The sequence below is a fragment of the Schistocerca cancellata genome, chromosome 10, assembly GCF_023864275.1.
Source record: "Schistocerca cancellata isolate TAMUIC-IGC-003103 chromosome 10, iqSchCanc2.1, whole genome shotgun sequence".
Lineage (NCBI taxonomy): Eukaryota > Metazoa > Arthropoda > Insecta > Orthoptera > Acrididae > Schistocerca > Schistocerca cancellata.
The window spans coordinates 50280555-50308130 of NC_064635.1; the positions used below are offsets into that span (position 1 = coordinate 50280555).

A 27576-nucleotide genomic window follows, 5' to 3' on the forward strand; every position below is an offset into this window, starting at 1 on the left:
GACACACAATATTTTTAGCGCAACGCGATCTGACTTTCAATAATACCTACAAAAGAATTGCCCTTACTAACAATAACCTATACCTTTCATGAATCACTTACCTCACAAATACCTTCGTTACTCGAACTACTGCAATACAGCGAGCGCCAATACTGCCAGCTAAATAAAAGATTCTAACTACTGAAGTCACTAACTACTGATAGGCATAGTTGGCAAATGAAAGATTTTGATAGAGAACGAACAATGTTGTTGTTGTTGTTGTTGTTGTTGTGGTCTTCAGTCCTGAGACTGGTTTGATGCAGCTCTCCATGCTACTCTATCCTGTGCAAGCTTCTTCATTTCCCAGTACCTACTGCAACCTACATCCTTCTGTATCTGTTTAGTGTATTCATCTCTTGGTCTCCCTCTACGATTTTTACCCTCTACGCTGCCCTCCAATACTAAATTGGTGATCCCCTGATGCCTCAGAACATGTCCTACCAACCAATCCATTCTTCTAGTCAAGTTGTGCCACAAACTTCTCTTCTCCCCAATCCTATTCAATACTTCCTCATTAGTTATGTGATCTACCCATCTAATCTTCAGCATTCTTCTATAGCACCACATTTCGAAAGCTTCTATTCTCTTCCTGTCCTAACTATTTATCGTCCATGTTTCACTTCCATACATGGCTACACTCCATACAAATACTTTCAGAAATGACTTCCTGACACTTAAATCTATACTCGATGTTAACAAATTTCTCTTCTTCAGAAACGCTTTCCTTGCCATTGCCAGTCTACATTTTATATCCTCTCTACTTCGACCAGTATCAGTTATTTTTCTCCCTGAATAGCAAAACTCCTTTACTACTTTAAGTGTCTCATTTCCTAATCTAATTCCCTCAGCATCACCCGACTTAATTCGACTACATTCCATTATCCTCGTTTTGCTTTTGTTGATGTTCATCTTATATCCTCCTTTCAAGACACTGTCCATTCCGTTCAACTGCTCTTCCAAGTCCTTTGCTGTCTGTGATAGAATTACAATGTCATCGGCGAACCTCAAAGTTTTTATTTCTTCTCCGTGGATTTTAATGCCTACTCCGAACTTTTCTTTTGTTTCCTTTACTGCTTGCTCAATATACAGATTGAATAACATCGGGGAGAGGCTAAAACCCTGTCTCACTCCCTTCCCAACCACTGTTTCCCTTTCGTGTCCCTCGACTCTTATAATTGCCATCTAGTTTCTGTACAAATTGTAAATAGCCTTTCGCTCCCTGTATTTTACCCCTGCCACCATTAGAATTTGAAAGAGAGTATTCCAGTCAACATTGTCAAAAGCTTTCTCTAAGTCTACAAACGCTAGAAACGTAGGTTTGCCTTTCCTTAATCTTTCTTCTAAGATAAGTCGTAAGGTCAGTATTGCCTCACGTGTTCCAGTGCTTCTACGGAATCCAAACTGATCTTCCCTGAGGTCGGCTTCTACTAGTTTTTCCATTCGTCTCTAAAGAATTCGTGTTAGTATTTTGCAGCTGTGGCTTATTAAACTGATTGTTCGGTAATTTTCACGTCTGTCAACACCTGCTTTCTTTGGGATTGGAATTATTATATTCTTCTGGATGTTTGAGGGTATTTCGCCTGTTTCATATATATTGCTCACCAGATGGTAGAGTTTTGTCAGGACTGGCTCTCCCAAGGCCGTCAGTAGTTCCAATGGAATGTTGTCTACTCCGGGGGCCTTGTTTCGACTCAGGTCTTTCAGTGCTCTGTCAAACTCTTCACGCAGTATCGCATCTCCCATTTCATCTTCATCTACATCCTTTTCCATTTCCATAATATTTTCCTCAAGTACATCGCCCTTGTATAGACCCTCTATATACTCCTTCCACCTTTCTGCTTCCCTTCTTTGCTTAGAACTGGGTTTCCATCTGAGCTCTTGATGTTCATACAAGTGGTTCTCTTATCTCCAAAGGTCTCTTTAATTTTCCTGTAGCCAGTATCTATCTTACCCCTAGTGAGATAAGCCTCTACATCCTTACATTTGTCCTCTAGCCATTTTGCACTTCCTGTCGATCTCATTTTTGAGACGTTTGCATTCCTTTTTGCCTGCTTCATTTACTGCATTTTTATATTTTCTCCTTTCATCAATTAAATTCAATATTTCTTCTGTTACCCAAGGATTTCTACTAGCCCTCGTCTTTTTACCTACTTGATCCTCTGCTGCCTTCACTACTGCATCACTCAAAGCTACCCATTCTTCTTCTACTGTATATCTTTCCCCCATTCCTGTCAATTGTTCCCTAATACTCTCTCTGAAACTCTGTACAACCTCTGGTTCTTTCAGTTTATCCAGGTCCCATCTCCTTAAATTCCCACCTTTTTGCAGTTTCTTCAGTTTTAATCTACAGAACCAATAGATTGTGGTCAGAGTCCACATCTGTCCCTGGAAATGTCTTACAATTTAAAACCTCGTTCCTAAATCTCTGTCTTACCATCATGTAATCTATCTGATACCTTTTAGTATCTCCAGGGTTCTTCCATGTATACAACCTTCTTTCGTGATTCTTAAACCAAGTGTTAGCTATGATTATGTTGTGCTCTGTGCAAAATTCTACCAGGCGGCTTCCTCTTTCATTTCTTAGCCCCAATCCATATTCACCTACATGTATTTACCTTGTATTCACCTTAATAGTGTCATAATATATATATCAGTTCATGACATCCAGTCTTACAAATTTACTGTCTCTGATGGACACACGTCCAGATCGTCTGCTCTCAAAATACCAGCCACAGACTGCACCCAGCACAGCCAGTGATTTTCGTACAGAGCGCTACGTGGCGTTACCAATATAGAAACCTAAACAGCCTACTGACACCTAAGCAGCCTACTTACACACAGAGCCGAGTAGTGCCCTAATCTTAGAAGCTGGACGGAACACACTCTAATGTGTGTGCTTAAATGAGGGACACAGTATGAAATTTGATGAAACTGTCGTAGTTGTCAACATTTCCAGTTTTTGGAACAGTGTCTATAAAGAGGCGATTAAAAATAAGGTTGGCGGATAATTTAATCAACAGTGACAATGGGTTGCCTCTTGGCAAGACGTGGAATCCTGTATTGTCTCGCATCTAAATTGAACCTTCTTCGGTGCAGCCCTGTGTGCGATATATCGCTGCCTGCAGTGTTCCACTAAGGGAGGCGCCACCTCCCTGTATTGGAGGGTAACAACCGTGATGGGCGGCGCATGCGCCGTCTGCTGAACGGTGGCCTATATAGGACGTCGATTTGCAGCCTGGCGTCAGTTCTCAGCGGGACTCATCGGCAGAAGCAGCATTCTCCTGAAGATGGAGATCAGTTAGATGGCCGAAATATCGAGTCAAGTTGGTTTTAGGATCCGGCAGCAAACCCGAAGAGACTTTCAAGACTTATTATGCCGGGAAAGCCTACATAATCAGAACTGACTGTAACCTTGATGATGTCATCAATTCGCGCGAGGAAGAGCATTCAACAGGTTTCAGATACGCTACAGCGAGCTGAGGCCGTTCCCTGATGTTTTGAACCCTTAGAGGCACCGAACTGCAGTGGCGTTGAGTGGTATGTTTCAGCCGCTTTTCCAATTAGTCCCAGAGATCGTCGATGGCATTAGATCAGGTGATACTGTATGTCAGTCGAGGTGAGATAGTGTACTTGAGTGTTTGTCAAACCAGCAACGTAGTCCGCTTTTCTCATCTTGCAAAATGGGACGCCATATCTCCCACGGGGAAGTGCTTGAGAAGCAATAATTGTGACCTGGTAGTCAAGGGAAAGCAGGATTCGGTTACGATTGTGGACGGGGCTATAGTCAGTCATTATTGGTTGCCCTTTACAGTAACACAAAATCTGTTTTAAATCAGCAATTCCCGAGTCAACAATAAATTAAAAAATACCACACGTTATTAATGAAAGAATAAACAACAGTGTAAATAATAGTGTTTTCAGTGAGTTACAATTTATCAAATCACCATTAAATACAGATACAACAGATAATGATTTAAAAGCAAACCCCTGTGATCTGCACAGAAGGCCTTCCTCGCCAGGAATGGCAATAAATTAAGAATTGTTTAAAACTCGCTGCAACTTGCAAATTGCAGGTATTGAAATATTAAAGGCAAGTCGCCACAAAACCAGCAGACGGCATCAGACGCCAAGAATGGCAGTAAATAAGTTTTTAAAGGCTTACTGCGTAAATACAAATACCAAATTAGAATTTTAAGGCAACCGACCTTAATCACGGCTGAAGGTCTTACACGACAAGAATGACAATAAATTAAGAATTGTTTAAGAACTCGCTGCAATTTACAACTTACAGGTATTTAAATATTAAGGTAAGTCGCCACAAACACAGCAAAAGGCATCAGACGCCTGGAATGGCAGTAATTAAGGTTTTAAGACTTACTGCTAAAATACAAGTACCGAATTAGAATTTTAAAGCAAATCACCACAATCACGGCTGAATGCCTTACACGCTAGGAACGGCAATAATACAAAAAAATTGAAACCTGCTGTAAAACAGCAAATAGCAAAAGTTAATTTAAAAAAAAAAAACAAGCAACTGATCCAGACGGTGCTCCAGGAATCAACCTCTGAGGAGGTCCGGCAACAAACACTTTCGCGAGCGATAAGTTAGCCAGACAATAGTTGCATGCACTTTACGAGATGGTAACTCACACTAGTGGCAGTCTAACGAATGACTAATGATAATCTTGCTGAAGCTACCTGACGTCCGATAAATCAAATGCAACGATGGAACAATACGCAAAAGCCGGAACCGACGGTCTGCACTACCACAGGGGTAGAACAATCACCAACCGGCCTACAATCAAGAAAGCTGTCAAAACTACACGCCTTACCGGACAGCAGCGGCAAGGCGAGGAAATGTACGCTGCCGTTACATACACTAACCCGCTGGACAGGTAACTAGGGCGTTAGAGGCCACCACGCAAGAAAAATTGCCGTTGGTTGACCTTAACAAATTGTAAGAGGTTGAACGCAGTAAATAGTAATAAGAAGTCGAGGAAAGCTAATCAGATCCGCCTTCCCCAAGCAATCTCAATAATTTTATTTTTACGTCAAAGCCTGTACCTTAATCTACGCACTGACGCCATTACAGTCTGACTCTTCCTTGTTTACGTTGTGTACCGAGTGTTTAAGATGCCTCCGATAATCGTGAGTCCCGCCGACTGTGAAGTACTGACTGTTATAAGATTTCTTAGTGCTAAAGGCCTAAAAGCTATCGATATTCATCGTCAGATCTGCGCAGTTTACGGAGAAAACATTATGAGTGATGGAATGGTGAGAAAGTGGGTGAGAACATTTAAAGATGGCGGCACAAATGTGCATGATGAAGAACGGAGTGGGCGTCCTTCGGTCGTTAATGAAAGTTTAGTGCAGGAAGTGGACCATAAGGTGAGGGAAAACAGGCGCTTTAGGCCTACGATTTCGTCGTTGCGGGATGACTTTCCTAATGTTTCTCGTAGTGTTTCGTATAGCACTGTGACCGAGCACTTGAATTGCCGAAAATTGTAAGCACGTTGCGTACCTAAAATGTTGACGGATGTGCACAAAACCAAACGTTTAGACAGTGCATTGACTTTCCTTGAGCGGTACTGCAACGACGGTGATGATTTCTTAAGCCAAATTGTTACGGGCGATGGAACGTGTGTGGCCTACGTCACACCAGCATCAAAGCAACAGTCCACGGAAGTTGAGCAAGGACATCGTTTTGCTGCAAGACAATGCCCGTCCGCATGTGGCGAATCAGACCAAAGATCACATCACATCTTTTCGATGGGAAACTATAGATCATCCTCCGTGGAGCCCCGATCTTGCACCCAGAGACTACCATCTGTTCCTGCACTTGAAGAAACACCTGGGTGGTCAGCGTCTTCAAGACGATGACGAAGTCAAAACAGTGGTGATGCAGTGCTTAACAAGTCAGGCGGCAGACTTCTATGAGAAGGGTATTCAAAAACTGGTACAACGTTACGACAAGTCCCTCAATATTGACGGAAATTATGTAGAAAGGTAGATTAAGGTACAGGCTTTCGTGTAGAAATAAAATTATTGAGATATCTTAGCACGTCTATTTTTAATTTCAAAACGGTATTTACATAAAAAACGCGCCTCGTAGGATGGCGCAAAGTCCGGACTGTATGGAGGATGATCGACGAGAGCGAACTCGAGGCGCTGGATCGCTTCAGCGTTCATGTGTGGTCTGTCAGGAGAGGTTGCCCTGTGTCTGGCCGATCTCTTAGAATTCGAAACACGATTACAGCACTCTGTTTCTCACGCACTGATAAAGTTACGTCACACACCGCCGTGTTACACCCTACAGTTGTGAGCCCTCTAGCGTCAGAGGGCTGCAAATATGTGGACGTGAAGCGCAAAGATGAAGAATGTTTTATTTTCAAAGCGTTGAGAGTTTCACACTAACAATCCGGAGGCATCACTTTTAAGCATGCTGCAACGTCGTGTTTACGTGCAAACCGGTGACAAGTGAAATAATAAGTACAGAGGGTTTGCAAGATACAACTAATTTGTTACTGATCCACAATTTAACCCAAAGGGCACAGTATTTACACAAAAATTTTGTACAAGTGTATCATATTCACAAGTCAGAAAATACATTACACAATACCTTTATAATTGAATTAGGTGCAAACAACAATTTCTTATAACTTCTCAACTAACTGTAAGCTCTTCAAAAATAAAAGGTAAAATCAGTTTCATTTAACGAGGACACTTGAAAAATAAAGGTGAAATAAGTTTCTTTTGAACAGGATACACAAGTAAAAAAAAAAAAAATATATTACGCAAATCCTTTCTGATTGAATTACTTGCAAACATGAACTTCTTATAACTTCTGTACTAACTGTAACAACTTCAATAATAAAAAGTAAAATCAGTTTCATTTGACAAAGGGCACTTGAATAATAAAGGTGAAGTAAGTTTCTTTTAAATATGTCACCTGGCCAATCGCAATCGGACAATTCACATAATTTCCGATTTCCGCTTCCCATAAAGTATTTCTCTTTCACATGTACATAGGTTCAACTCCCGCTGCACATAAGGTGTAATTCAGAACACTAGTCTCCTTCCTTCATGGTTTTGAAGGTAAATACACTACTGGCCATTAAAATTGCTACACCAAGAACAAATGCAGATGGTAAACGGGCATTCATTGGACAAATATATTATACTAGAACTGACATGTGATTACATTTTCACGCAATTTGGTTGCATAGATCCTGAGAAATCAGTACCCAGAACAACCACCTCTGGCCGAAATAACGGTCTTGATACGCCTGAGCATTGAGTCAAACAGAGCTTGGATGGCGTGTGCAGGTACAGCTGCCCACGCAGCTTCAACACGATACCACAGTTCATCAAGAGTAGTGACTGGCCTATTCTGACGAGGCAGTTGCGCGGCCACCATTCACCAGACGTTTTCAATTGGTGAGAGATATGGAGAATATGCTGGCCAGGGCAGCAGTCGAACATTTTCTGTATCCAGAAAGGCCCGTACAGGACATGGAATATGCGGTCGTGCATTATCCTGCTGAAATATAGGGTTTCGCAGGATCGAATGAAGGGTAGAGCCACGGGTCGTAACACATCTGAAATGTAACGTCCACTGTTCAAAGTGCCGTCAATGCGAACAAGAGGTGACCGAGACGTGTAACCAATGGAACCCCATACCATCACGCCGGGTGATACGCCAGTATGGCGATGACGAATACACGCTTCCAATGTGCGTTCACCGCGATGTCGCCAAATACGGGTGCGACCATCATGATGCTGTAAACAGAACCTGGATTCATCCGAAAAAATGTCGTTTTGCCATTCGTGCACCCAGGTTCGTCGTTGAGTACACCATCGCTGGCGCTCCTGTCTGTGATGCAGCGTCAAGGATAACCGCAGCCATGGTCTCCGAGCTGATAGTCCATGCTGCTACAAAGGTCGTCGAACTTTCGTGCAGATGGTTGTTTCCTTGCCAACGTCCCCATCTGTTAACTCAGGGATCGAGACGTGGCTGCACGATCCGTTGCAGAAATGCGGATAAGATGCCCGTCATCTCGGCTGCTAGTGATACGAGGCCGTTGGGATCCAGCACGGCGTTCCGTATTACCCTCCTGAACCCACCGATTCCATATTTTGCTAACAGTCATTCGATCTCGACCAACGCGAGCAGCATTGTCGCGATATGATAAATCGCAATCGCGGTAGGCTACAATCCGACCTTTATCACAGTCGGAAACGTGATGGTACGCATTTCTCCTCCTTACACGAGACATCACAACAACGTTTCACCAGGCAACGCGGGTCAACTGCTGTTTGTGTATGAGAAGTCGGTTGGAAACTTTTCTCATGGCAGCACGTTGTAGGTGTCGCCACCGGCACCAACCTTGTGTGAATACTCTGAAAAGCTAATCATTTGCATATCACAGCACCTTCTCCTGTCGGTTAAATTTCGCGTCTGTAGCACTTCATCTTCGTGGTGTAGCAATTTTAATGGCCAGTAGTGTATATAAGGAGTATAGCAAACGGAACAGGCGCCTTGGCGTACCAATGCAGAGGAAACTTAACTGAATGCAAGATCCTCACTCACTGCAACCCGAAGAACTCAGTGGCCGCCGTATCGGTTGCCATTTTCCCCGCGGCCAAAAGAACCTCCCGTTCCCTCTGGTATTGGTCGACCAAGGCGACGTACTCCGGACATCGATTTAGACATGGACTAGGTGGCCGCTGCAGTGCTGAAACAGAAAAGCACAAACACACAGCCACAGTGAAAAGAACAATGTTAACAGCCCCCAGAATATATTAAGATAAAATTCTGCAAAAAGAGATCACATCAAGACAAAGGCAAATTAAAAATGGTTAAGAGCATTATCTGTAGACTTCAAATTTCAAAATATGTAAAACTGCCCCAGCACAAACAGGCTAGTGTTAAAAGGGCAACGATGAGACAAAGCATAATATTATTACACCAGTACGTCGCAGTTCCAATACAATATTGACACTCATAAGAAAGAAGTTAGTGAAAACACGGGTAAGTCCGACTGTAAAACTAGAAAGCTTGAATGTCTACTTCTTCAATAGACAGCTGCGTGGTACATAATTCAACCCCAATAGCCAAAATGAATAACACATTGCTCAGCGTCCTGTCCTATGTAGAAGAGCATGACCCAGTCACGCCTCAAGAACTTGCAATAACAGGCCCGCATCCGCATTCCGAGCCACATACGCCGGTCAAATCCAGCTAACTCCACGCAAACACTAGTTTCACTGAAACTTCCTGGCAGATTAAAACTGTGTGCCCGACCGAGACTCGAACTCGGGACCTTTGCCTTTCGCGGGCAAGTGCTCTACCAACTGAGCTACCGAAGCACGACTCACGTCCGGTACTCACAGCTTTACTTCTGCCAGTACCTCGTCTCCGGACGTGAGTCGTGCTTCGGTAGCTCAGTTGGTAGAGCACTTGCCCGCGAAAGGCAAAGGTCCCGAGTTCGAGTCTCGGTCGGGCACACAGTTTTAATCTGCCAGGAAGTTTCATATCAGCGCACACTCCGCTGCAGAGTGAAAATCTCATTCTGGAAACATCCCCCAGGCTGTGGCTAAGCCATGTCTCCGCAATATCCTTTCTTTCAGGAGTGCTAGTTCTGCAAGTTTCGCAGGAGAGCTTCTGTAAAGTTTGGAAGGTAGGAGACGAGGTACTGGCAGAAGTAAAGCTGTGAGTACCGGACGTGAGTCGTGCTTCGGTAGCTCAGTTGGTAGAGCACTTGCCCGCGAAAGGCAAAGGTCCCGAGTTCGAGTCTCGGTCGGGCACACAGTTTTAATCTGCCAGGAAGTTTCATATCAGCGCACACTCCGCTGCAGAGTGAAAATCTCATTCTGGAAACATCCCCCAGGCTGTGGCTAAGCCATGTCTCCGCAATATCCTTTCTTTCAGGAGTGCTAGTTCTGCAAGTTTCGCAGGAGAGCTTCTGTAAAGTTTGGAAGGTAGGAGACGAGGTACTGGCAGAAGTAAAGCTGTGAGTACCGGACGTGAGTCGTGCTTCGGTAGCTCAGGTGGTAGAGCACTTGCCCGCGAAAGGCAAAGGTCCCGAGTTCGAGTCTCGGTCGGGCACACAGTTTTAATCTGCCAGGAAGTTTCATATCAGCGCACACTCCGCTGCAGAGTGAAAATCTCATTCTGGACTAGTTTCACTCTCTGAGCAGCGACACGTACCGGCCGTTCCGAAGGCAAAACCCAGTCTGCCCGCCACCCCACCAGCACCACCACCGGCCAACGAGGCAAAGATAAGCAACGCCAGAGGGAAACAATCGATCCGGGTGAATCGAACGGAGAAAGCAACTGGCGCCGGCGCCTCCCCACGTATCACATCCCCTCTTACAATCAAATTTCAGGATTTCATTTGTTACACCAGCTGATTGCGTTTTGTTTTTAAAGGTCTAACATCACGGATTGGAACGTGGCAACGCTGACCTCGGACGATCAGAGGCGTCCTGTCCTCTCCAAATTACTGCGCACCCTTCGGCACATCACAAAAGCCATATACCTACGCAGAAAATGCGCCGGGCGCCAAAAATGGAATTTTCTCGAGCGGTACATGAACAAAACAGGTGAGATACATGCGATTGAAGTCTTTCTCGGCGTATTCCAGTGATGAATTATGCTCGGGTTATCAGCCGAGTGGTGGCGTCTTCTTGTCGCAACGTTTCAATGAGTTTCGTACCCATCATCTTCTGGCGAAGATGGGAGGGAGTTGGCACACTTCGCCAGAAGGTGATGGGTACGAAACTCATTGAAACGTTGCCACAAGACGACGCCACCACTCGGCTGAAAACCCGAGGAGAATTCATCAGCAAAACAGGTGAGTCTTTACTTGTAAGTAAGTTCTTTGGGAATGCTGGTTTTCTCGGTGAATTTCAGTGGCGAACCTTTCGAGGTATCAACCGAATCGCGGAGCCTTCGTGGAAGATGACGAGTTAGAAATTCGCAATGTGCGAAAATTTCATCTAATATGGTATTCATGGCCCGCCTGGTTGGCCGTGCGGTATAACGCACGACTTTCCGAGCGGGAAGGAGCGCCTGGTCCCGGCACGAATCCGCCCGGAGGATTTGTGTTGAAGTCCGGTGAACCGGCCAGTCTGTGGACAGTTTTTAGGCGGTTTTCCATCTGCCTCGGCGAATGCGGGCTGGTTCCCCTTATTCCGCCTCAGTTACGCTATGTCGGCGATTGCTGCGCAAACAAGTTCTCCATGTACGCGTACACCACCATTACTCTACCACGGAAACATAGGGGTTACACTCGTCTGGTGTGAGACGTTCCCTGGGGTTCCACCGGGGGCCTAATCGCACAATAACTCTGGGTTCGGTGTGGGGCGGCGGAGGGGTGAAGTGGACTGTGGTAGTCGTCGTGGGGCTGTGGATCACTGCGGCTGTGGCGGGGACGGAGCCTCTCCGTCGCTTCTAGGTCCCCGGTTAACCTACAATACAATACATACAATGGTATCCATACATAATATAAAAAACTATGTGTAACTGTACGCAAGTACACTGATCAGGCAGAGCATTATGACCATATACTTAATAGCCAGTGTGTCCACATTAGCACGGATAAAAGCCGCAACGCGTCGTGACATGGAAGCAATGATGGCTTGGTAGGGTTCATCTGCACACACAAGTCACCTAATTCCCGTAATTTTCGGGAAAATGGAAGGGGGGGGGGGCGCGATGAAATCTGACGCCACATTCAGTCATATCCCAGATGTGTTCCATTGTGTTGAGATCTGGCGAGCTGGGGGACAGCACATCAATTATAACTCGCCACTGTATTCCTCATACCACTCCATCACACTCTTCGTCTCGTGACATGGCACATTGTCTTGTTGAAAAATGTCACTGGCGTCATGAAGGGGTGTACATGGTATTTGTTGTATTTTCCAACAGTTTATTGAACGTAACTTCTTCTACAATACAATAGCTGGCTGTACTATAGATGTAGGCGTCCGTCGATCTAGCCGTAGATGTGGTTCCTCTCGGTCGGTTGGTACATCGATCGGCGGTGCAGTACAGCGGCTTCGGTGATATCTTCTCGGAGACTCCGCTGTTGCGGAGACTCCATTAGCAGCGGACGAAGACTGGTCTGCCTTCGACCGGCCGGGCCTATATAGTGAGCTGGAGCCAATAGAAACCCAGTTTAGAAATCCGTGGCCGGATATGTCGCGGCGACCTCTCCAAGGAAAGGTTCCTATTAATCGACTGGAATCTTCGACGTGTTTCCTGATGTCTTCGCCTGTTTGGCTGTTGGTTTGTTTCCCTCATAGCGCGGCTGTTATGCGGTGCTGCCTGCCATATAGGGGAACCCTATGGCAGACAGTACAGTATTGGACCAGTTTACGATACTTCTTGGCCATCATGGATGCCCATGTCAATGTTCCCGAGTGCATAATGGAATGGCCACCAACTTGTCTCTGCCCAGCAGTACAGGTGTCAGGGAGCTGTTCCCCTGGAATACGACGAATTCGCGCCCTCCTGTCGACATGATGAAGGAGGTATGCCGGCCGGAGTGGCCGTGCGGTTCTAGGCGCTACAATCTGGAACCGAGCGACCGCTACGGTCGCAGGTTCGAATCCTGCCTCGAGCATGGATGTGTGTGATGTCCTTAGGTTAGTTAGGTTTAATTAGTTCTAAGTTCTAGGTGACTGATGACCTTAGAAGTTAAGTCGCATAGTGCTCCTTGAACCATTTGAAGGGGGTATCGGGGTTCATCAGCCCATGCTAAGCTCTGCCACTGTGCTAACGAACAGTGCCGATGGTCACGAGCCCATTTCAGTCGTAGTTGTCTACGTTGTGTTGTTTACATTGGCACATGCATGGGTCGCCGTCTGCGGACGGCCATCGATAGAAGTGGTCGCTGCACTGTACTCTGCCCAGCATGAAAGTCTGATGTTAGTTCCGTCACAGTTCGCCGACTGTTCTGTTTCACCAGTCCGCCCAACCTACGACATCCGACATCGGTAATGAGGGGCGGCAGCCCACCCGACGACGTCTGGACGTGGTTTCACCTTGGTTTCGACACGTATTGAAGACACTCCCCACAGAACTCCTCGAAAAACCAACAAGTCATGCAATTTCCGAAATGCTCCTACAGAGACTCCTGCACCTCACCATGTGGCCTCGGTCAAACTGAAATAGGTCGGGCACCTTCCCCATTCTACACACAGCAGCAGGCTCACTGATAGTACATGCACAAGCGTGTTTCTAACTAGCAGTCATTCCTCGTCCGGTGTCACTGATACACTACTGGCCATTAAAATTGCTATACCAAGAAAAAATGCAGATGATAAACGGGTATTCATTGGACAAATATATTATACAAGAACTGACATGTGATTACATTTTCCCGCAATTTGGGTGCATAGATCCTGAGAAGTCAGTACCCAGAACAACCACCTCTGGCCGTAATAACGGCCTTGATACGCCTGGGCATTGAGTCAAACAGAGCTTGGATGGCGTGTACAGACAGGTACAGCTGCCCATGCAGCTTCAACACGATACCACAGTTCATCAAGAGTAGTGACTGGCGTATTGTGACGAGCCAGTTGCTCGGCCACTGCCGGTCAACTGCTGTTTGTGTATGAGAAATCGGTTGGAAACTTTCCTCATATCAGTACGTTGTAAGTGTCGCCACCGGCGCCAAACTTGTGTGAATACTCTGAGTAGCTAATCATTTGCATATCACAGCATCTTCTTGCTGTCGGTTAAATTTCGCGTCTGTAGCACGTCATCTTTGTGGTGTAGCAATTTTAATGGTCAGTAGTGTATATTCTTGAAGGGAATGGCGGACCCATTATCGAACAGGCGATGAATTCGTTTGAACCAAGGGTAATTCCTTTCTTATACTGCGGTTACGTTCTTTATTTTTGTTAGGGTTTGAGCTTTTTACCTTATATTAATTTTAGTTCCCCTTCTTTTGGCTGTGAGGTGGAATTTGGGTCCATACTGAGGAAAAAACCTCCCTAAAAACTTCAGTAGGGTCATTTGTATGTTAAACTAATTTATATTAATCCTCTTGCAAATTTTGATCCAGTAATTCCTGCGGCATAACTTGTACTTGCTGGGTTCTGTCATAGTTGTTCAGTAGCACTTGGTGGGAACGAATATTTATGTTTTGGAAAATTAAGCTGCATCCGTGGTTGTTTTAACGAGTGCGTTGTTTTTGATTCTGTTGTTAATCTAGATTCTCCGTATTTTGCTGTCACTTATATCAGTCTCTGCTCTAGTAGCTGTACATATGCTACATGGTGTAGATATCTTCTATTGGCTCTTGGACTAGTATCTATCGCTGTTCGTATCATTATGTTAAATATTTTTGGTGTGTGAACGTTTGAAAAAAAAAGGGCTCCAAGCACTATGGGACTTAACATCTGAGATCATCAGTCCCCTAGAACTTAGAACTACTTAAACCTAACTAACCTAAGGACATGCCCGAGGCAGCATTCGAACCTGCGACAGCTGCAGCAGCGCGGTTCCAGACTGAAGCGCCTAGAACCGCTCGGTCACAGCGGCCGGCTTGAACGTTTCATATCATCCATATTGGTGCAGCATGTTCCAGGGTTGGTATTATAAAACTGCGGTAGACATAAAGTAGATGTGGGGCTGTTGCTCCATAACATTTTTTTTATCAATTTTAAAAGTCCTAATCGTTTTCTTTCTTTCATTATTGGTTCTGTAATAGCTTGTCATCACGGTGGAATCAAATGTTAGTCCAAGATATTTTACGTCTTTTTTCTGTTCTATGGATACTTTACAGCTTATTTCTCTGTGGTTCGTCACTTTATAATCTACATTTTCACCTCTAACCGGATTTTAAGTACATATTTGACACGTACACGAGAGGTAACTATGAACCTCAGTATCTCGTAAAAGGATAAAGAAATCAGTAAAATTTTCGGAGATCGGGATCTTAGGAATACATCGCAAGAATTTCAGCCATTTACTTGGAATCCGCGGCTCAGTTTTGGTACGAAGGAATGGGATAGGAAAAGGTTTATTTGGGGGGATGGGGGGTGGTTCCTAAGGGAACGCCCATGAACTAATTGTGTTTCCAAAAGGCACTTAAGACTCACCGTAGGCATCAAATGCAAAAAGACTCAACTGAGTCGCTCCGATTGCCTAAGCAGGAGGAAATTTGTAACATTGATACTTTGGCCCCATACTGTTGGATAGCGACACTAAGAAGAGCCTTCTGTGGGGTATAGAAATGGTTCCCAGCCCAAGGACTATCCAAAACACTTGACCCTACATTTCTGTCAGCAATAGAACCCGAGGTATAAGCACCGGAAGGATCTCGTTTTTATGTGCGACGTTTTGTAATATATCAGGTAGCGCATGCTTCCCGCACGCATTCCGATATGGGCGACGGCGTTGCTGCAGCGTGTACGCAACGTAGCGAGACTCCTATGCAGATATATAAGCAACGACATGTAGGCAAGGGATAAGTATGGCATTCGCGTCTTCCCTCCGTGCGTGTACTATGGAGACGTTATTACCAACTGTGTCCGAGCAGTACCAACGTGCTGTTATTCTTCTCTTGGATGCCGAAGGACGAATACCGGCAGGCATCCATTGGAGAATAAAGAATGTGTGCGGTTAAGGCGAAACGGCCTGGGAAACTTCGACAGGGAATTCTACTGCTTCATGACAGCGCACGTCGCCATATCGCGAATGTCGTAGCGCACAAGTTACGCCAGCTCAAGTGGCGTCGGTGGAATGACAGCCTCATTCCTCACGGCGATTTTTTCTGACTCGCATACCGATTCTGGACAGTACGGCCGTCCGACTGCCCCCCCCCCCCCCCCTATATCTTATGGTGAGGACAGTATTAACTGGTCACTGCTACGTTAGCAAGTTTGAGTAGAGGAACTGTAATGTATCGTTAAGGATCCTGTGAGTGGTTTTTTTGACAGACATATTTCAAGTAACGGTAGTTTTATACCTTTACTCGTTCTATAGAGGAGATCACTTTTATTGTCTCACTGTTTAGAGGCACAAAACGCGCGGGTGTTTTCAGCTCGTTACTAAATGCAAATAAATAGGAGGCCGAGTTGATAGGAGCTGAAGGAGTCCAGGTTGCAGTACTATGCGGTTCGGCACACTGTTAGAGAGAAGGATTACTATTCAGGAAACACGTAGTACAATGAAATCTTAAGTAGTTTGTAGGACTGCAGCTGCGGCTATGATCTGTCATATAACATGGAATACCATGAACTAACACAACATGTTCTCAGGGACTAAGCCTGATAGGCCCTCCTCAGAGAATCAATGCAAACATTACAGAACTGGCTGAGGGCCGGTTATGAAAGTGCGTCTGCCTAGGTTGAAGTCCAGCTGAGAAGTGCACGAGGCACACTCCAGGTCCGCCGAGCTGCACAGCCCGCCAGAGTGCGCTGTGCTCGGCAGACGAGGGGCTGCCGACCTTGCGTTGGCGCGGCGTTGCAGTAGTATCTGTGGCAGTGATGCTACAACTTCCAATATCACCAGAACGATATTCATTCAGAGCCTGTTCACCAAAGTTGGAATCTCTCTTTTTTCAGTCTCCATATGTTTTCGTGTTAAGTCAGTCTAGCAGTTCTATCCTTTTCTGATTGGTCTTCATATACATTGTCACAAAAAAAGTAACATGAAGCAGTATACATTCCACTTTTCCTAAAGATTGAATCTCGTCTTTAATTCTTGGATGTGAGGTCCGTCAGTTATGCAAAACACCGTTTCTTCTCAGTATCCAAACACGTTGCTGCACCACTGTGCCATCATCAGTGGCTTTTCGTTTTTATTTAATCTGCAATGTGAGCATTTTTGTTAAATGATTATAAAATTATGTGCATCTTTAGTTCAGACAACATATCGTTCCTTTTTGTAAATACCTTTACGTTTGGTGTGCATGAATTTTCTGGATCAATTGTGTGTTAATTACTAGAGGTAGCTTGCCATCTGCAACCAAACGATGTTGATGAGAAAGTTTTCTGCTGGAAGTTAACCTATCTTCTAGAACGTAATTCAGTTTGTCGCAATGTTTCCGCGCCTATATTAGTTTTTACTTACGTTTTCGTGTGCCAAGCACTTCCATTCTCCGCATCATGCTGAGGTGTTGTGATGCACATGCAACTATAACAAGTATTTTCCACAAATGACGTAGTAAAACACTCTTCACTTCAGCAAAACACAGTGTGATTGTGGTTTGTTGTGTGTCCCAGTGCAGTCACTGTTCATTTGTTCACCAGAGAGTTCGGCGCCAAATTTGAATTTTGTTTGCATTTCATCTTTGTGTGTGTGCGTGTGCGTCTGTGTGTGTGTGTCTGTGTGTGTTTTCTGCTATGTGTAATTTGATGATTTGCATTTACGTTGGATTAATGAAGCTAGATAATACTTGCTGTTTAAATCTCATTGTTTGTGAATCAATTGTGAGTAATGTGACTTCAATTGTCAGATGTTTTTGAAGAGACAAACTTAATTTGCAACATAATTTTGCTGTATGCAGTGAGTGCTAGTAACGCATCATTATCAGCAACGCCTCCCGGTCCAGGTCATGTATCTTTCAAAGAATATGGAATTTCTTAAATGTTCTAGTTTATCAGCCAAATGAATTTCATGTGCATTTCAAGTATTATGGCCAGCATTGCACACTGCTGAGCCTGTAGTTAGTATATTTGTATTTTTTTATGAGAGACCAGAATATACGCGTTCCACCATTGCTGCTTTAGACGTAAGACCATTTAATTTAATTGTTACGTGTACAGAGACCAAACTTATTGGTTTTTTAACAAGGCTTTAGCATTCAGTGGTAAAGGGGATGAATGTATTTTGCAGTGACTGTTTCTTTATTGGTATTGAGAGTTGCAATACCCAACCGATTCGTGTCAAGTTTTGCTAACAATTACACAGACTAAGAACACTACTTGCACTTACAACACGCCACACGACAATTCGAGTTCAGTAGTCATTCCACAGATCAGACATTCATTCAACTTAATCGTCAAGTCTATTATATCACTTTTTAAGGAACGTTACAATGTGGACATCTACAACTACACCTGCGTGATTACTCTGCTACTCACAATAAAGTGCCTGGAAGAGGGTTGAGTGAACCACCTTCAAACTTTCTCTCTACCGTTCCACTCTCCAACGGCACGCGGGAAAAACTAGCGCTACAGTTTTTCTGTGCGAGCCCTGATTTCTCTTATTTTATCATGTTAATCATTTCTCTCTATGTAGGTGGGTGGCAACAGAATGTTTTCGCAACCGGAGGAGAAAACTGGTGATTGAAATTTTATGAGAAGATCCCGATCGCAACGAAAAACACCTTTGTTTTAATTATTGCACTCCAATCATGTCTGTTGCACTATCTACCCTATTTCGCGATAATACTGCCCTTCTTTGTACTTTTTCGATGTCATCCGTCAGTCCCACCTGATGCGGATCCCACACTGCACAGCAATACTCCAGAATAGGGCGGACAAGCGTGGTGTAAGCAGTCTCTTTAGTACACCCGTAGCACCTTCTAAGTGTTCTGCCAAAGAATCGCAGTCTTTGGTTTTTTCTATCCATAACATTATCTATGTGATCGTTCCAATTTATTTTATTTGTAATTGTAACCCCTAAGTACTTAGTCGAATTTACAGCCCTCAGAATTGTGTGACATCGCGTAATCGAAATTTAGCTGATTTCTTTTAGCACTCATGTGGATAACTTCAGGTTCAATTGCCACTTTTCGCACCATGTAGATTTCTTATCTACATAATTTTGCAATTCGTTTTGGTCTTCTGATGACTTTACAAGACGGTAAATGACAGCATCACCTGCAAACAATCTAAGACGGCTACTCAGATTGTCTCCTATATCGTTGATCTAGATCAGGGACAATAGAGGGCCTATAACACTTCCTTTTGGAACGCCGGATATCTCTTCTGTTTTTCTCGATGACTTTCCTTCTAGAACTACGAACTGTGACCTTCCTGACAGGAAATCACGAATCCAGTCGCACAACGAAGGCGATACTCCGTAGGCACGCAGTTTGGTTAGAAGACGCTTGTGAGGAACGGTATCGAAAGCCTTCTGGAAATCTAAAAATATGGAATCAGCCTGACATCCCCTGTCGATAGCACTCATTACTTAATGGGTATAAAGAGCTAGTTGTGTTTCACAAGAACGATATTTTCTGAATCCATTCTATGTGTCAATAAATCGTTTTCTTCGAGGTACTTCATAATGTTCGAATACAGTGTACGTTCCAAAACCATACTGCAAATCGATATTAGTGATATGGGCCTGTAATTCAGCCGATTACTCATAAATCCCTTTTTGGGTATTGGTGTGACTTGAGAAATTTTTCAGTCTTTAGGTACGGATCTTCCTGTGAGCGAGTGGTTGTATGTAATTGCTAAATATGGAGCTATAGTATTCTAAGTTTTTTTTAATAAATTTGGTGTATATTTCCTGTATTTTGCTTTGCTGACAAGTACCACTGCAGTTTTGCCTACATGTAGCATATTAACAGGTGAAGCCAGGAAATGAAAGCTGTGTTTCTGACAGAAATCTGGTCAGTTGTGTAGTTCATTAGAATGTCGTCTGTCTTGTCCAGAACTGGAGGCCGAGGTGCCCGTCTACCTGGAACACGTCTCCAGCTACTCACGGAATGTTTCCCAGTTGCTCTCACATGGTGTGAGGCATATATCAGCAGCTTTGGTTCCGTTTGCATTCGACATCATGGTAAGTGACGTTTCCCTTACTCAGTTTGTTACACGTAAGATGGGTGAGAAAATGACACACACAGCCGCGTAAGTGGTCAGTTCTGAGAGTCTGCTTCCTATGTCTGATTCTCACTGTCGTTATCTTTGCCTGTCCGATTGTGACGTTAATCATCTGTAAGAGTTCTGACTCTCCCGTACGTCTACGATACTTGTAGCGTTGTTAGAGAGAGAGAATGTAAAATCCTAACACGAATTTATTACAGGCGAACGGAAAAACTGGTAGAAGCCGACCTCGGGGAAGATCAGTTTGGATTCCATAGAAATGTTGGAACACGTGAGGCTATACTGACCCTACGACGTATCTTAGAAAATAGATTAAGCAAAGGCAAACCTACGTTTCTAGCATTTGTAGACTTAGAGAAGGCTTTTGACAATGTTGACTGGAATACTCTCTTTCAAATTGTGAACGTGGCAGGGGTAAAATACAGGGAGCGAAAGGCTATTTACAATTTGTACAGAAATCAGATGGCAGTTAAAAGGATCGAGGGGCATGAAAGGGAAGCAAGGGTTGGGAAGGGAGTGGGCCAGGGTTGTAGCATCTCCCCGATGTTATTCAATCTGTTTATTGAGCAAGCAGAAAAGGAAAGAAAAGAAAAACTCAGAGTAGGAATTAAAATCCATGGAAAAGAAATAAAAACTTTGAGGTTCGCCGAAGACATTGTAATTCTGTCAGACACAGCAAAGGACTCGCAGGAGCAGCTGAACGGAATGGAGAGTGTCTTGAAAGGAGGATATAAGATGAACATCAACAAAAGCAAAACGAGGATAATGGAATGTAGTCGAATTAAATCGGGTGGTGCTACGGGAATTAGATTAGAAAATGAGACGCTTAATGTAGTAAATGAGTTTTGCTATTTGTGGAGCAAAATAACTGATGACGGTCGAAGTAGAGAGGATATAAAATGTAGACTGGCAATGGCACGGAAAGCGTTTCTGAAGAAGAGAAATTTTTTAACATCGAGTATAGATTTAAGTGTCAGGAAGTCTTTTCTGAAAGTATTTGTATGGAGTGTAGCCTTGTATGGAAGTGAAACGTGGACGATAGATAGTTCGGACAAGAAGAGAAGAGAAGCTTTCGAAATGTGGTGCTACAGAAGAATGCTGAAGATTAGATGGGTAGATCCCATAATTGACGACGAGGTATTGAATAGAATTGGTGAGAAGAGAAATTTGTGGCACAACTTGACTAGTAGAAGGGATCGGTTGGTAGGGCAGCTTCTGAGGCATCAAGGGATCACCAATTTAGTGTTGGAGGGCAGTGTGGGGAGGGTAAAAATCTTAGAGGGAGGCCAAGAGATGAATACACTAAACAGATTCAGAAGGATGTAGGGTGCAATAGTAACTGGGAGATGAAGAAATTTGGACAGGATAAAGTAGCATCGAGTGCTGCATCAAACCAGGCTCTGGACTGAAGACCACACACACATATAAAAAAAAAGAAGAAGCAAATGGTAGGCCCGAAGCCCAATGTCTCTGTTCTTTCTAAAACACAGTAAATAATTCACCAGTTTCTTTATGAATAGCATATGTCGGATATTAACAAAGACATAGATGAATAAATATATTTATAAGCGCGCTGCAACCATTTTTTCGTGTAACTGTGGAGTACTTATGGTCTGACGCCATCGATAGTTATCAGCCACTTTGACCTCCAATAACTCATGTACTATTTACGTTACATGCCTGTAATTCGTACCAATTTAGGTTTACACTAATAGCTTTGTAAAGACATGGCGATCGAGAAAATCGGATGAAGCTTTTATACTTTGGAAATTTGTTGCTGGGTGTTACTTGTATAATTGAGCGTCAGATACTAAACTTTAAACAAAGATATTGAAAAACTGATTACAAAATCAGAATCTTAGCTCAAGTGATGGTAATCTACATGTTTCCTTTTGAGAAATAATAGTTCATCTGGCTACTATTAATTTCTGTACGAACTGTGAAATGTCTGCCATTAAGGTTTCACAAAGTCCGCCATCTTTGGCACTCGAGGGCGCCACAACTCGCCCGCTACCTCACTACTTCTCGAGCTTGGACCGTTCACACTTTCTGTTTTGCTTTTTATTTCACTGTACAGTACACCTTCTTCCTGTTCCCGTGCTTGAGCTATGTTCAGCTTTTGACAGTCTGTACACTGGGCTCCCTTACCACTAAATCTGAGGGGGATGCGATGGGGAGCTTCCCATGTAAGAAGCAACGCGAACCATATGTTAATTAGTTGCTCTTCCGCGGTGCACGTAATACTGAGGGAAACAATTGTTTCTCACCGACCACGGCACGCAGTACACCCTCATTCCCGTGGCACGACAAACACACTCTCGTTCTCAGTGCAGACTCTTTGTTGATGTTTTTTCTCTGCCGATCTATTGGTATGTTTCTAAAGCTCAACATATCTGGCTTAAAATTACACTTTCAAAACTTTACGAATACATCGATTTATATTGTGACACAAAATTGCAACCTCACATTATTCTGTTCAAGGGAAAATTTTTAAATAACGTGTTAATAAACGTGCGAGTACACAGCACCAGAAAAAAATGAAAATAGGAATTACATTCACGACGACTACATCTCGACCCAATGTTTGAAACCATGTATCCAGCCTCGCTTATCCGCAGAACAAACAGGTTATATTCAAGGAAAAGGAACTCGTGAACAGTTTCTCAACGTACGACAAGGAATTGCGAGACCTTTGTGTTCTTGTCTTGTCTGCTTCCGTGACGATAGGAAAGTCTTTGACTGCATTGTCTGGGAAAAGTTGTGACAGGTACTTCAGAGTTTGGTGTCTCACCGCACTTGACAGTACTGATCAGAAGTTCACACAGTAATCACCTCGCAGATTCGAAGACAAGTGCTGGTACATCTGATTTCTTCAGCGTATCAAAAAGAGTCAGAGAGGGTTGAGTTCTATGCCCCCAACTGTACAATATTTATACAGAAATTTTTATTAATAATGATGTTGATGGCTGGCCATCTCAATTGCTGGTAGAATATTTAACAAACTCCGATTTTCTGTGGACACCGTGTAACCTCCTTCTCACTTACCGACCTTAATGACAGTGAAAAATGAAACCGCGTGTACCTAATGGGAGTTTTGGAAAAGCAATCGTCACCGAAGTTAACCTGTCGGTAAAGAGGGAGGAAAGGGTTGCATCTAAATGAAAGGAAATGTGCTAATGAAACTGGTGGAAATTAATTTTGAAAAGGGGTAAAGTTAATAAAGAAAGTAAATGTGCAGCCGTTACGTTAACAATTAACTAGCGGTAATTAGGTATTTGAGAGTTGGGGGAAATCACGGTCGCCAGTCCTAAGGACAATTACTATAGTAACTGAAAAAGAAAGGTTATTACACATATAATTAGCACTAGAAGCGTGGCAACTGAAGGTTGACACGTGTAGTGTGAAAACTGAAAGTTTGTCAGAAATAATAAATTTCGCTACACCCTGACTTAATTTAGCAAAAGAATTAATAAAACCGGAAAATCGAAAGTTAATTTAGTGACTGAAGTTAGTAGTGAGCTTTCTTTCTGAAGCACATCGAAATTCAGTAAAATACGGTTAGTCTTGGACTACCTCAACAATCATTTCAAAAGCTCCTTGAATCTACGCAATTTAGAAAGAAGAGATTTAACTTTGAACTTGAATTAAATGATTCTGAACAATTAACAATAGTAAAATTTAGTACGTACCAAGCTGAGCTGCAGTCACAGGTAAGCTAAAATATGGTAACAAAACTCGCACTCTTAATTTGTGCTTGTGTAATCTGAATATTGTAGCCAGCCATGAATACTTTGAAATTAAAGCAGTGAAATAGAATTAGCTATATTACTTTAATGCTGGCGTTTGAATTTCAGCGACACTCGGGTTCATTCCGGAAAAGGAAGGGACCCTGCTTGGCAATGCAATTGGGACAATGAGCAACAAAGGTTCATGCTAAGTTGCTGTAATTATAGTTACGAAAATGGTACAGTTTGAAAAGCTGAGGTCTGCCATACAGTTCCAAAACTTTACGAGCGTCCAGTCTTCCTCGTCGGTTGATTGAAGGTTTGAAGCCGTCGGTCGAGGAGGTGGCGACAGTCACTCATTGTCGGCCGTCGCTGTTGCAGAAGCTGGATGTTGGCGCGCCTTCTTCTCGACCCGGTCACCAGACGAAACGGGCTCTTGATGTGCGCTAGTTAATGTTTCCCGTCCGCGACACCATGTCAGAAACTATCATCGCAAGTCGATCGCAATTACATGCTGCCAAACCCCGAAAGCGCGGCAACTCGCGGGAGCGTCACACAACACACCTGCTCCACTCGCTACTCCAGCCAGACTCTCTCTGCCCAGCCCGCGCTCCACGCGGCCGAGTTAACACTACCAAAGATCCTACACACTTTGATTCTTCACACGACCTATCGACGTAATCGTTCGATAGCAGTCTTCCCTAGGCAAGACCCAGCGTAAAAATACAAATAATATTTACGAAACAAACCAATTATACATCGACATAAATGCATAACTATATATATACAAACAGTAAAACAATTACAATATATAAAGAGACAGAAATGTCATATCTTGAGATAACAAAACAAGGAAAAAAATAATAGTACAATAGATGGAAATAAGAGGATATGCATTTCCGGTGTTACAACCGTACCTGTACATAGCACCGAAAATGAAGTTCCTGAGCCGTTAACAACAGTAAAGGACATTAGTCTATCATATGGGTTAGACCTCAATCTCAACAAGACGAAATTCATAATAATTGAACGAGGAGTATAGGCCCAGCTCACAGGTCGATTAAAGGAACTGGAAGTCTTTCATCTATCTTGTGTCAAACATCTGTGACACGGCAAGGTGTGAAGATGAGATAAGAAGACGGATCACGCTAGAGCGAGTGACTATGAAGGAAATCACCGTGATTTCGCAGCAAAGAACAATAACGAATATCTCAAACTTGCGACTTGTTGGAAGACTCGTGTTTTCCCTTCAGTTTTATGGTTGCGAGTAGGGTTGTTGGCAGAATATTGATAAGCCCAAATATCGATATACCTCCCAATATGTTTCGATATATATCGGTGACATATCTTTCCCAGCTGCACGATATCGCTATGACAATATGGAGTGGTGATATTTTTATCTATACACTACTGACCATTAAAATGGCTACACCAAGAAGAAATGCAGATGATAAACGGGTATTCATTGGACAAATATATGATACTAAAAACGACATGTGATTACATTTTCACGCAGTTTGGGTGCATAGATACTGAGAAATCAGTACCCAGGACAACCACCTCTGGCCGTAATAACGGCCTTGATACGCCTGGGCATTGAGTCGAACAGAGCTTGGATGGCGTGTACAGGTACAGCTGCCCATGCAGCTTCAACACGATACCACAGTTCATCAAGAGTAGTGACTGGCGTATTGTGACGAGCCAGTTGCTCGGCCAACATTGACCAGACGTTTTAAATTGGTGAGACATCAGGAGAAAGTGCTGGCCAGGGCAGCAGTCGAACATTTTCTGTATCCAAAAAGACTCGTACAGGACCTGCAACTTGCGGTCGTGCATTATCCTGCTGAAATGTAGGGTTTTGCAGGGATCGAGTGAAGGGTAGAGCCACAGGTCGTAACATTATCTGAAATGTAACGCCCACTGTTCAAAGTGCCGTCAATACGAACAAGAGGTCACAGAGACGTGTAACCAATGGAACTCCATACCATCACGCCGGGTGATACGCCAGTATGGCGATGACGAATACACGCTTCCAATGTGCGTTCACCGCAATGTCGCCAAACACGGATGCGACCATCGTGATGCTGTAAACAGAACCTGGATTCATCCGAAAAAATGACGTTTTACCATTCGTGCACCCAGGTTCGTCGCTGAGTACACCATCACAGGCGCTCCTGTCTGTGATACAGCGTCAAGGGAACCGCAGCCATGGTCTCCAAGCTGATAGTCTATGCTGCTGAAAACGTCGTCGAACTGTTCGTGCAGATGGTTGTTGTCTTGCAAACGTCCCCATCTGTTGACTGAGGGGTCGAGACGTGGCTGCACGATCCGTTACAGCCATGCGGATAAGATGCCTGTCATCTCGTCTGTTAGTGATACTAGGCCGATGGGATGCAGCACGTCGTTCCGTATTACCCTCCTGAACCTACCAATTCCATATTGGATCTCGACCAACGCGAGCAGCAATGTCGCGATAGGATAAACCGCAATCGCGATTGTCTACAATCCGACCTTTATCACAGTCGGAAACGTGATGGTACGCATTTCTCCTCCTTACACGAGGCATCACAACAACGTTTCACCAGCAACGCCGGTCATCTGCTGTTTGTGTATGAGAAATCGGTTGTAGGTGTCGCCACCGCTGCCAACCTTGTGCGAATGGTCTGAAAAGCTAATAATTTGCATATCACAGCACCTTCTTCCTGTTGGTTAAATTTCGCGTGCGTAGCACGTCATCTTCGTGGTGTAGCAATTTTAATGGCCAGTACAGTATGAAGCTGTTGTTTCCAAATTGTAGTAAAACATAATTTTACTTTCACTGTGTGAAGGAGTCTTACTACTTTTCGAGCTCCCATCACGTGCAGTATTTCTCTTTGACTCTCTTCACCGAAGTATAGGAGGCACAAAGAGGAAGTCCGAATGCACTGGGTGATGGTTGGGACAATTAAGCAACAAGATTTCCGATGTTGAGAGGTAGCACACCAGCTGTGTGCTATTTCTTCACATCGGCATTATTAAAAACAATTTGAAATAGATGACCACAATGTAAATGACGCGATTGGGCGGAGACGTGTGTGTGTGGGGGGGGGGGGGGGGAGGGGTATGCTGACGTAATCGGCTCTCGGCGCTACCAACAGAAACTGCAACGTTTAACTTCGTCACGCAAATTTGACACTACGGCTGCCAGGGCGCTGGCGTTTGCAGAAATGGGAGAAAACAGGGAAGTCGACAAGGAGTGTTCTGGGCAAATCCGATATGCGACGAAACCCAACGACGGAGCCATCGGTCACCTTTTATTGTGCCTCTTACATACAGTTAGCAAAGTGGTTATCACCAAGCGTGAACGTGCATCGTTTTCTTTTTAATTCTCGCTATAAGGGTGGTAAGCTGGTAGCTAGCTTGTTGATGTAGAGAGTATCAAATTATAAATCAATACTTAAATATATAGATCTAAAACCGGCAGTATTTTTACAATACGCACCCGATATATTTATAGGCCCGTACGTATCCACGTTTTCCGTCGATATATCGACACATTTTTCGATAAGTTGGTGGCCTGTAACGATATGTTTTTAATATCAATATATCGGCTTTCCGATATTTTTGAAAAAATCAACACTCCTAGTGTCGAGACACGCACTCTTAAAGCGAGAGACTAACAGCGCATCGAAGCGTTTGGGCTTTGGTGTTGGCGCACGATGCTGCACGTAAAACAGACCGAAAGAAGAACGAAGGAGTACATCATAGACCAACTCAGTATTTCCAGGCACCTTTTTCTTTTGTCAACAAAAAATTCTCCAGTTGTATGGCCAAATTGTGAGAAGAGATGGAGAAAGTCTCGAGAAAATAATCATGAAAGGTCTAGGGCACAAGACCGGAGGGAGGAGCAACGACCAGGTGCAGAGATCAAATCAAGGACATCTCTGGTCTGCCTCCCCAGAAGGTTCTGAGAGAAGCTGGTTACTGGCCAGGGTGGAGACGTTTCGGTAGTCGGGTCACGATGCTCAGCAAT

General features: G+C 43.9%; 1 protein-coding gene across 1 annotated transcript in view; it reads left to right on the plus strand.

The window, feature by feature from the left end:
- The window catches only part of LOC126106550 (uncharacterized), a 94677-nt gene that overhangs the window by 27249 nt on the left and 39852 nt on the right, over positions 1 to 27576 (plus strand). Inside the window, exons 3-4 of the mRNA XM_049912889.1 lie at positions 10472 to 10644; positions 19668 to 19795. Of these exons, the coding sequence (XP_049768846.1) occupies positions 10472 to 10644; positions 19668 to 19795 (301 nt within the window). The remainder of the gene's footprint in view (positions 1 to 10471; positions 10645 to 19667; positions 19796 to 27576) is intronic.